The 12152-nt window shown below is 35.3% G+C and overlaps 2 protein-coding genes across 2 annotated transcripts; one reads left to right on the forward strand and one right to left on the reverse strand.

Annotated features, from left to right (window-relative positions):
- The first annotated feature begins 4960 nt into the window (after positions 1-4960).
- On the forward strand, positions 4961-7939 carry LOC103336870 (SNARE associated Golgi protein family). The gene is given in 5 exon segments (XM_008239993.3): positions 4961-5411; positions 6329-6599; positions 6678-6780; positions 6783-6847; positions 7360-7939. Coding segments are annotated over 5 exon segments (777 nt in total). The 5' UTR covers positions 4961-5199; the 3' UTR covers positions 7486-7939.
- Positions 7940-8728: 789 nt separating this feature from the next.
- On the reverse strand, positions 8729-12152 carry LOC103336871 (RNA-binding (RRM/RBD/RNP motifs) family protein). Its single transcript, XM_008239994.3, has 6 exons — positions 11251-12152; positions 11078-11136; positions 10628-10697; positions 10389-10514; positions 10151-10279; positions 8729-9351 (listed from the first exon to the last, which is right to left on the reverse strand). The coding sequence occupies exons 1-6, from the start codon at positions 12052-12054 to the stop codon at positions 8884-8886; spliced, it is 1656 nt and encodes a 551-aa protein (XP_008238216.2). The 5' UTR covers positions 12055-12152; the 3' UTR covers positions 8729-8883.

The raw sequence follows: 12152 nt of genomic DNA on the forward strand, positions 1-12152 counted from the left end.
TTTTAAAAGCAACAAAACCATGTAATTATATTGGCTTTTGATGTGATCAATGAGGTATACCTCAATTGGTTGAACTCTTCCACCCTCATCCATGTGGACAGAGATTCGAAACCCACATATACTCAATGTATATATATCCCCCTCCTCCAATCACTTGTACTAAAAAAATAATAATAATTACTGGCTCTTGATGTGGATTAAAGTTGCTAACATACTATATCATCTCCAACTAAAAACCGATGTCTAATTAATATAAAAATAGCAAAAAGACCAACTTCGATAAGCTTAGACGACACTTTAGAAAATTCACATCGTCTGAAAAAGATAACATGGCACAATTTATCCACCTCCCGCCATAACATAGAGTAACCACACCAAAAACTATTAATTTACCGTCATGTAGAATCACTGTCATGACGGTACATTAAAATCAACCTCCGTGCTTATTCAAGATACGACGACGCTTATGATATAGAACGACGTGAAATGTAGTAGTAACGACTATAAATGTGGGAAGAATGATGTTATTACGTTCTACTACGACCCTAATATTTACATGGCTATTGTTGTTACTTAACTTACCACGATGCAAACAATATAAATATAGACGTGGTTCCTCCATCTATACGGCGATGATAACATTGATATCGTCGTATGTATGTCTGTTAGACAACGGCATGTATCAACTTGCCGATGTTCAAAAGAACTTTCACGACAGATATTTAAACTGAAATGCCTTTTGTGGTTCTAATAGGCGACAGTAAATGTATATGAAAGGTCGTAGTGAGGTAGTTAACTACGTCGTTTTGTATCCTTTACAGTCGTGTTATTATATTTGAAATGTTGGTTCTATGTACAACTCCGTCATGAATACGACGTTGATAAAACCGATATCGTCATGTGTATGTCTGTTAGACGATGACAAGTATCAGCTTACCAATGTTTAGAAGAACTTTCATGACAGATATTTAAACTGAAATGTCTTTCGTGGTTTTGATAGACAATTGTAAATTTATATGGAACGTCGTAGTGAAGTTGTTAAATACGTCATTTTGTACCCTTTACCATCGTGTATTATATTTGAAATGCCAATTCTATGAACAACTCCCATCGTGAATATGACGCTGATAGCACCAATATTGTCATGTGTATGTTTGTTAGATGACGACTGGTATCAGCTTATCTACGTTCAAAAGAACTTTCACGACAAATATTTAAACTGAAATTCCTTTTGTGGTTCTGATAGACGATTGTAAATATATATATATATATATATATATATGGAAGGTTGTAGTGAAGTCATTAAATACGTCGTTTTGTACCATTTACCATCATGTGTTCATATTTGAATTGTCACTTCTATGAACAACTCCATCATAAATATAAATTAGTAACAATTACACATGACCGTCATTGTTTAATTATTATGTATGATGCTTTCAACTAAATGACAATCATGTGTGTTAACCTTTAGACGTCAGTACCTACATTATGGTCGTGGAATGATAATAAAAACAACGTTATTTTACATTTAGTGTCACCTAATTGGAATTCAATTTTATTTAATCAACGTATTTTTATTATTTCAAATGACGGTTTATATTTAGGTGTAGTAGTTTACCATTGTCCATTCCATGATGTTTGTTAAAAATGATGTTAGACGTCTGTTTTTCAAATTTGTTAACTGGACCGTCATATTTTACATCTTGAACCCATTATTTTTAATATTGAAAGTGTTGTGCCCAAAACCTACATAATGGAAGTAAAAAAATAATGTCATACATTACAATTTATTACAAAATTAATGTCATACAGAGCCATTTAGGGTATAACTAATGTCATACATTACAACCATCATTCAATCCATATATCTTCAAACTCATCTTTAATATTTTCTCTCCCAAACTCAACCTCTAGTTCATCAAATGTGTCAACATTTGACATCCCTCTAGTAAATGGCTCACACTCGATTGTCGCATCACCTAGCACATCATCACCAATAATATTCTCTATTAGGCATTGAATAACACTACCGACCAACTATGATGCATTGGGTTGTCAACAAAAAATACTTGTTTGACTTGAGAAGCCATAACAAATTGGTCATCCTAAGGAATTTTACTCAGATCTACAATGTTAAATCCAAGTTTGTCAACTATAAGGCCAAAAGCATTATCTATCCAATCACACCTAAAGACTGAGATTCTAAACTTTTGGTAGTCAATGGTCCTAAATTTCTTGAATGACACCATAAAAACCCATATTGGAAACAATAAGGTTTTTATCCTTGGCACTAGCAACTTGGATAGTATGTGCAAGTAAATAAACTCCACTATTTTAAACAGTTCTCATATCATCTTGTGCCTTGGTGTTAAATTTAGCACCATTAATAAGATAGCTCTTATATGATGGCATTGCCATACTTTGACCAGCTGCTAACCACCTCAAATTTTCTGATACGCCATTATTGTCTTTCCTATTAAGTTTGCTTTGAACCTGCAAATTAATCATATCTTAATTCAATCTAACATAGAAATAAGAAAAATAAAAGCCCAATATGTTATTCAATAACATATACCCTAACATATTTTTATTTGTTAATTATGAAAAGTCGTATTTACCTTAAAATTTGGTTAAATCTAATAGAAAATTAGACGGTGGGACTAATGGACCAAATAATAGAATTGATGGACCATTTGAACGAATAATTTAGTTTAGGGATCAAAATGTAAATCGGGTACAAATTTGATGACCATTTGAGTAATTAACCCTTATTTATATTGATGCAACTTGAATAAAAACCACATAAATTATAAGAAAAACTTTAAAAAATTATTGAAACTTTGGAGGATGTTTATTTAGTCAATTATCTATTACTTTATAACAAAAAATTGGAAGAAAATGTATTGCATAATGAGGTTAACTGATTTAAGTTGATTATATAGCAAGTTGACAAGTACTGCGAGTGTAGAAAATCTGTAGTAATTAATGCAAGAAGGTTAAATAGACTGTAATCATTTATTTATAATAATTTACTATAATATTTTATACTTTATACATTACATGATAAGATACATGAGTAACTTAGTACCACATAAAGTTCTTTTAAGATTCAAATTTGTCACTGTCTTCATAATCTCGATATTATCACAATATTATCATGATATTATCTTAAAACAAGAGAATTTCAAAAGATCAAGACAAGGAACAAAAAGGATTTGAGTAGTGTGGGGATCTCTTTCAAGTAGGACTAGGATTCTTGATTAATAAATTTACGTTTTCTCTACTTTTAAGTAAGGGTTTTAAATTAATAGGCCAATTTTAACATGACATATTATACAATTACCCATATAGAACTTATTTGGAGGGAAAATCCCAATACTAGCCATTTTTTAAATTAATTCTTAGTGTGTTAAAAAATTTCTAAAACCAATTAAAAAAAAAAAAAGTGGCTAGCTTTCCCTCCAAATAAGTTTTAGGCAAAATTGTAGCAATTGTCCTTGAACTAAGATCAAACTTTACTTTTCGTCTCTTATGTTGTTAAATTGTTATGGTGGTGTTTCAATTAGATCTCATGTTGTATCATTGGTTTTTCCGTCAACTTAGTTAAATTTTTTGTCAAAATTAAGGGCAAATTGGGAAATTCATAATTCTTTTTTTTGTTCTCTCTCTCTCCCCCTTTCTCTCCTCCCCTCCTGTGCGCTCTCCCTCTTCCCCCAACGATTTCTTCTTCCCCTATTCCCCCATGACTACCACCCTGCAACCCCACTAAAAGGTAGGGCTATACATTATTGGACATTATTGCAGACTGTGACTTGGCATCCCCACTAGGACTTGAGGAACAAAAAAAAAAAAAAAAACAGTTCAAACTTCAAACTTCAAAGAGACCAGTTAGTGTGAAAAGTGCTTTTTTGGATAGCTGAGCAATTGGCGCAATTGCATTTTTGCATACACAAATTTTGCTTTAACTCAGACTTTACCTAACAAGAATGAAATGAAATGAAGAACAAAACCCATATGCATTGGCTTTTGCTTCCCTGGTCAAAAGCTCATGCTTTTCAAGTTGACTTGCCATTGGCCCATCCTCATTAGTAGAAATATGGGTAGGAAGAAATTGGTCACTTTAGGGCTGGGAAGAAATTTGGGTAGGTGAAGAAATTGGTGGGGGTAGAAGAAATATGGGTGAGAAATCGCCCGGGGGGTGGGAGGGGTAAGAAATTGGGGTTGGAGAGAGAGAGAGAGAGAGATTTGATTTGTTTTTTAAATTTATTGTGTGAAAATATATTTTTGACCATGCCAAGTAGGACTTGTCATTGCCATGTATCATTTTTAACGAAAAATTGACTAAGATGACAAAAATGACGATTTCTGAAAGTCAAAGCATAATTAAAGTACCACTATAACAATTTAACAATATGAGGGACGAAAAATAAAGTTTGGTCTTAATCTAGTTTTGCCTAAGTTTTATATGGATAATTGTATAATATATCATGCTGAAATGGACTTATTGCTAAAAATTTGGAGGGACCTCATATTTCTGTAAATCAAATAAGATAACAATTCTTGCATCAACTTAATTTGATTAGGATTTGGTTTGTCCAAGTTGACTCTACTATCAACATCCCTCTCATGTAAATTATTTTCTTTCAGACACCAATTTTTTATTATAAATATATCACAAAAGACATAGTTCAAAACAAATTGAAAAGTTTGAAAGTAATTACAAAGTTTATTTTAAGATAACGCCAAAAGAAAGAAAAAATAAAAAAATAAAAAAACCAAAAGAAGAACAAGGGGAGCATGTGAGACTGGGATAGGAGGTTTGGCCTTATTCGGTTGCTAATAAAGTAAAACGCGGAGGATGACATATAATACGACATGCATTACAAAATCAAAATAAGTAAAAAGATAATTATCTTATTTTTATTTTTCCCAATATTCATATTGTTTTTTTTCAGAAGAATTTAGTTGGTTTAGAAACTAGCGAATTTGCTTTGTTCTGTCTCTCTCTTCCTCTTTCTGCTAAGAAAAGAAACCAAAAAATAGAGGAGAGAGAAGTTAGATTGTGAAACATAAGGAGAGAAGAAGAGAAAAGGGGTCCTTTGGTTTTCCATCTCTTTCTGTTTCTCTCTAACTTTTCCCTAGAAAATTGCAGAAAGAAATAAAATTTTAAGAAAAAGAAGGAAAATTTAGAGAGAGATGGAGAAGAGAGAAGACAATGGAGATGTGAAGGTTGTTGGGGGAGTGGGATCTAACAGTAAGTTCCCATTGAGCTTCTGGGAGGTGGCTGTGGCTTCCACGGTCCTATTGGGCTTCGTGGTTGGCCTTCTGGTCGTTTACCTAACCATGCCCGCATCGGATTATAGCTTTCTCAAGCTCCCTCGTAGCCTCCAAGAGCTTCAAATCCTCAGGTACTTTTCCCAATTTCCTGTATTTTGTTTTAGATATATCATAAATTGCCCATGAAAGATTCAATTTCCAATGTTCTGGAGCTTAGGAACAAAATTGATGGGAAATTTGTGGTTTTCTCACGCAATTCCAATCTAGGCTTTTTTTTCCTTCTGTTTTATTGGTATAAGCAGTTTTCTGCATCAGAGCCCTGTTAGTTGTATAGTAAATTATGGATTTTTACCTTTGAGAGCTATTTTTCTCTTTCCAAAGCTAAACCAATAAGCGTGATCTTTTTGTGAGGATCAATCTTATAGCTAAATAATTGAAGCATTCTATTTTGACAAATCACTTTTCAAGAGTTGAAAATAATACATAGATTGTTGTTTCCTAATAAGATAATAGGTCTTTATTTTAGTACAACTGGTATTGGTCTAAGCAAGTTTAGATTCGGACCTTTGATTCTTCTTCTGTGAAACTTTATGTAACATCATGTAGCTGTAATATTAGTTATGAGTTATGGCACAAATGCCTAACATGAATTAGTGCACTAGTGTGATCTAAAGATGCTGTCGTAGGAGGGTTGGGAGTGATTTGTGTAGACTGAATAAGGGAAAATAATGCTAATGTCCTTTATTTATTGTTATAACCATTTAAAGCAATTTCACTTGGTAGAGAGGTGGAACGAGATTCTTGTGGTATAATTTTAATTTAGGTTTGATAATTTTATTGCTTGAGTATTTTGAAAGACATAGCTGTAACATCATTAGCACTATGAACTTGGTTTGTTATAGCTAATCTACTCCCCTAGTTTGGCGAATGATATATTGTGTTTTGTCCCTGCTGTATGTTCTTCATTTACAGCGAGATTGTAGAATATTGGTTTCATAGTATTTGTCAGTTTTATTTATTTATTGTTTCATTGTCTTCTTCTGGGTAGAGTTCACCTTGAGGACTACACAAGTGACTACACTGCTCAGGTTTTGTTGGGGTACTGCATGGTTTATATATTTATGCAGACTTTCATGATCCCTGGTACTGTTTTCATGTCCTTGCTTGCTGGTTCCCTTTTTGGGGTTTTCAAAGGCGTAGCTTTGGTGGTGTTCAATGCCACTGCTGGTGCATCTTCTTGTTATTTTTTGTCGAAGTTGATAGGGAGGCCCATTGTCTTCTCTCTTTGGCCTGACAAGCTGCAGTTTTTCCAAAACCAGGTAAATTTAAATGTCTCCATATCTTTCATTGATACTTAACATAAAAAATAGGAATCAGTCATTAATTTTTTCTTCCAGGTGGCTAAAAGAAGAGATGGACTTTTAAACTACATGTTGTTTCTACGATTGACTCCGACTTTGCCAAACACGTTTATTAATCTTGCTTCACCAATAGTGGATGTACCTATCATATTTTCTTCCTGGCAACCATAGTTGGTCTGATACCAGCTGCTTATGTCACTGTCAGGGTATGTATCTTTCCCTTCTATAAACATTTTTGGGTTAAATTTTGAAGTTCAATTGTGGTCTCTGAACATCAGAAGGCATTATCACAACTCCACTCAAATCCTGAAGGGTTCTATGCTCAAATGACCCAAAATAAAAATCACTATGCAAAAACAGATATGAATCATGATTATTATTTTTTGCATAGAGAAAGATCATTATACCTTCATCTCGGTCATCTCAATCTGCATTGTTTACTCATGCATAAAAAGATAAAATCGTCTTTAGCAAAGTTAGTTTTCTAATTTTGGAAGAGAAAGTATCAATTTTGGAGAATGATTTTTTATTTTGGTTCATTTCACGAAGTGGTTGGAGCTCAAACCACCTGCCACCAGCATGTTAAGGTGGTGATAGCTCGGCCTAATCTGTAAAAGGAAAATTATATTGGTGATTTATCTGAGTTCTCTGGCGTTCATAATGTACTCAAGTGTTACTGGTTATGCCTATGTATCTCTTACTCTGTTTTTGCCCTCAGGCTGGATTAGCTCTTGGAGAGTTGCGATCCCTTGGGGATCTCTATGATTTCAACTCAATAGCCACCTTGTTCTTCATTGGAGTTGTCTCAGTTACTCCCACGTTAGTGAGTAAGAGCAAATCATAGCGTCTCACTTGCTGAACTTTGCTTGGTGTACATGAGGCCCTTGTTCTGCTTGCAGTCATTTGGGTATCACCTCGGTACAGTTAGCATCTGTCCGCATTTAAAGATAACTGCCTTTGTCGGATCTCCATTGGATAAGATTATATGTTGAAGGCGTGGGCTTGGATGAAATTTCTTGACTCTCATGGTTTACTGCATTGGTCGGTGGGGTTGGGTGTAAATGTGTAATGTAACTTCATTTTCAGTGTCAAGGTGGTCTCCAATTTCATAGGGTTTGTATATCATTGGCAGGAAAAATGTAAAGGCAATCTAGTCAAGTTCTGAGCTTATCTCAGTTCTAGTGTTGAATTGGAAGTCCCAACTTAAAAGTAGTATTGTGTTTCATCAAATTTACCACTAAAACGTCAGTATGAAATTTCTTTAAGACAATCAATCCACAAGGTTTGCAATTTCTCAATTTCGCCTTAGATGCTTAGCTAATACGCAAGGTAATTGTTCTTAATAATTCCTTGTTGCTTAATTTGCCTCAACCTTTTAGTTCAAGTTTGAAGTTGGCAAGTAACTATGGCATCTGGAATTGCTTGGCATGGAAGCTAAGAATTGCAGAACCAAAAAACGTTGTTTCTCTACAATTCAAGAATCGCAATTTTGCAAAGCAAGTTTATTATGGACCAAAATATTTACACTGAGACATCTGTGGGTTAGGTCAATTAGCCAAAGCAATGTGCTTGTCCTTTTGCACTCAACTCAAGTTCGATCATTTTCATACATTAGAGTAGTTTAGAATACATTTGTAATTAAAAAACTAAACAAAAATGTTTATGTAGGTGGGTGCTCAAAACAAGCAATTGCGAGTGAAAGAGGCAGAGAGTTGAGAGCTAGTCTGATCCTATAATCTCATTATTGTTATTTTTGCACCTTTCTCATCTTCATACAGAAAGCAAAGTCAAGATCTAAGGACGTGTAACGTATTACTGCACCAAAGATTGGTGATACAAGAACAAAACGTATAAGTTTGGCTCATGTTAGTTTCCATTTTGATAATTTGATCTTATACGTTTGGTTAGTTAGCAATCACGTCTTGAAATTGTCAAGGAAAATAGGCGGATTGATTACATCAATTTGAACTCACTACTTACCACAATTGAAATTATGAACCAAACCAGGAGGACCCAAAACCGCATTTTTGGAATCCAAACAGAAAATAGATCTGTAAATCTTTATAATCGAGATATTAGGAACCATCTGAAGGAAATTAACTTATAAAAATTATTTGATGAAATGAAACAATATAATGACTGGTACATGAAATTGGACAGGGTACACATTTCATAATTCTCTTAACACACAACCGGAGGTGCCTTTATCAGGTCAATTGCCAATGGACATTATTGTGTCCTCCTACCTATATTTCTTGAATTTCTTCTTCTGCTGGGAGCTCTCAGGAGTTCGGCTATCCATCTTACGCTTTATACCTGTTTGTTTTGCAGCAGGGCCACCTTTGAATGATGCTTTAGCTTTTCTGGCAGCAACAGATGGTCGTTTGTCTTTACGTTCTTTCGGCTTCACTCCACTCTGAGATCTTGATTCGAACGTATCTTGCCTACTGCTTTTTGAATGAAATTTCTTTTGGACACCGGGCTTACCTGCACGCAGGCCCTGGTAGGACTTAGTATCCTTTGAACCCACCTTGTTAAAATCCGGAGTCCTTGAACCCACTGCTAGCTTTTTGGCTGGGGAATTAGCTTTCAAGCCAGATGAGGGATTCTTTCTTTTGGACAGGGTAGAATCTGGTTTTGCATGAGAGAGCCTGAGCTCCCGATCCCCAAGCTTCAAGTTTCGCTTCTTAACAACCAAATTTGCAGCTTCCTGGGTGCCCAAACAGACAGCTCATAAGATATTCTGTACAAATAGGTGGGCTCTCAAGAAAGTAGAACATATAAAAATTTAGCTACAGAGTTTACATGCTGATGGCACTCTATCTCAAACAATAATTTATTTAGTCTAGTCAACTATGCATGCATGTAAAACTAATTTGATACCAAAGAAGAGTTTTAAAAAGAAACATTCATGATACAAGAATCTTCAGAAAAAAATATAAATCATACAGTTCCAGAAATTACCCGGTAACAAGTTCATATTTCTGTCCTCAGTCCAACTTTAACATAAAGAGAAAGCAAAATACAGATTGAGGCAGCAGACACTTAGGGCCAATATGCCAAAACCAAAACTAAAGAAGGGTGGTGATTTTGGCACTCAAACGTCACCCTTAAATTATCTCATGCACTCCTCATGTGTGAGTGGTAGAGGAGAGTAGGAGGTGAGATTTGGAGTGCCAAATCATTCCCCTTACAAAATTGATAATGATGACTATTTTGTTTTGTTAACCACACTATATACTCAGTGGCCCAAATGCATAATTTTAGGGTTGAAAGACTTCCTGAAAAAAACAAGGGTTGAAAGACAACGAATTCACATATGTTCCATGAGACAATCTGGGATCCTATCAACATCCCCATAAGGACTGTCACTAGAAAGGTACAGAACCATCCCAAGAAGGAAACAAACAGAAGTAATTAAACAATCACATATCTGAATTCGAATGGCATAACATGGTTATGAATAAATAATTGAGCATAATTGATAAATGTTGGTGAAAATTGCACACCCTTGTTCTGAACAAAACATAAGCAATGCCCTTTCCGATACCATAGTTAGGATCCCTGATTATGCGAATAGCTTCAACGTTGGATTCCATATTGTTAATACCACAAAACAACTGATAAACTTCCTCATCCTGAAAAAGTAAAGAAAATGATATGCACATATTACAACTAAGGTAGGCAACAATAATTGAAAATTTGGAAACATTCCAAATAATAATAAATAATGGAAGAGATAATCACCTTCACATCAAATGGAAGGTTACCCACAAAAACAGTTCTTGTGTGATCATAGACAGCAGCACTCTCCCCCTTCAGCTTCTTACGAGGTGGGCATGCCCTGTCAACACGGATATGATGTCCTTCAACCTACATCAACATGCATAACAAGTCAAGGCACAAAACAAACAACTTCATCTTGATTGTAAGTGACATCTTATGAAGAATGAAAATAATCACCGAACTTTATTAGAATATCATACCACAGCCATGTTATGGGACAAAGAAGCATGTGCAGATTCCTCTGTTCTGAAAACAATGTAGCCATTAACACTGCAACACAAAATGTGTTAGTTCAAAGTCACTTGTAAATAACTTAAATATGAAACTTTCTTCTCAATCCTAACATGTATCAAAACTCTATATCCTTATACATATTTTGAAAATTTGATGCAAACAACTTAAAGTACACTAAATATACATCCCTAACAACCTAAACATATTCGTTATTGAGGACGCCAATTTTTCAGTGTAACTTGATGTTTGAGCCATATGATAGATTATAATAGAAACCTAAAACCGGTACATCCCACCCAAAATCAGACGGTAACTGAAAAGAGAATCTATGTGCTCTAAAAACGTTTATATATATGTATATACCCAACAATTATTTCCTAAAACAGTAAGACAATCAAGTGATCTGAAATCATTACCTGTCAGCTTTATCATGGATTTGATTCGTAAGTATTGCTCCCTTTCTAGGTTTTTTGGTCTGAACGAAAGCCATCAAATGTAGAAATCAAAAATCATAACAGTAAAAATTTATATTGTGACTCTGCAAAAAACAAGTCTTAGAACTCAAAACATTTGAAGCTAAAACACTCACATCCAAGATTGGCACAGAACGAATCCTTACGGACTCCACCTCTCCAAATTTACTGAACTCCTTGATCAAAACCTTCTTCTTGACTTTCAAGGGCAAATTCCCAACAAAAACAGTCCTCAAAAGCTTACTCTCATCGTCGAAACCTTCATTCGAAACCAGCATATCAGCTGGATTATCCACCATCTTCCTCTTCTCCCCAACAACTTTTGCACCCACATCCTTGTCTCCAACTTCCTCGCTTTCCTTCACACCATACTTCTTTGCCTCGTATTCCCTCTCAAGCTCATCTCTTTTCCTCTTCTTCCCATCCATCTTCTTCACCACACTCATTCCATCACCGCCTTTTGTTTCAACACCCATATTTGGGCGTTCCCCCAAGTTGGAGGCTTCACCGTTGCCCTTCTTTGATACCCCATTTAACTCATAACCCAAATTAGGATTTTCCAAATTAGGTGTTTCTTGCAGTTTCTTTTTCTTGACTTTCTTGCCCTCCAAAGGAGTCTCTGAAGCTTCTTCATTGACCAAACCAGAAGCTTTCTTCTCTTTACTTCTCTTCCTCTTTTTCACCTCACCGTCATCACCACTGTTCTCAGAATCACCATGGTTAACGTTTTCCGCAGCTTCAACTGAAGGAGCAACAAACCCTAACCCGGGTTCCTGGTTCGTCCTCCTGAACGGGTTGCTTTCAGAGAATATGGAAGGGATGGCGTCGTCGCTGGTGGCGTCGCCGAATAGGGTCTTGAAAATGTCTGGCTGAGCTGAAACGGCGTCCCTTTCTGGCTCCTTGGGTTTCTTCCTACCCATTATTTGGTCTGAATGAATTTGGGAAATCAAAGACAGCAAGTTTTTAAGCGTTGAGAGAGAGAGAGAGGGATTTGAAACCCTAGTTCTATATTTTCCAG

The sequence above is a fragment of the Prunus mume genome, linkage group LG7 (assembly GCF_029339155.1).
Source record: "Prunus mume cultivar Tortuosa linkage group LG7, ASM2933915v1, whole genome shotgun sequence".
Classification (NCBI taxonomy): Eukaryota; Viridiplantae; Streptophyta; class Magnoliopsida; order Rosales; family Rosaceae; genus Prunus; species Prunus mume.

Coding starts and splice junctions, on each gene's coding strand:
- LOC103336871 (XM_008239994.3), bottom strand. CDS start 12,054: ATGGGTAGGAAGAAACCCAAGGAGCCAGAAAGGGACGCCGTTTCAGCT. Junction 11,137..11,250: donor GTTCTGTGCCAATCTTGGAT/GTGAGTGTTTTA, acceptor GCTTTCGTTCAG/ACCAAAAAACCTAGAAAGGG. Junction 10,515..10,627: donor TGTCCCATAACATGGCTGTG/GTATGATATTCT, acceptor ATGTTGATGTAG/GTTGAAGGACATCATATCCG.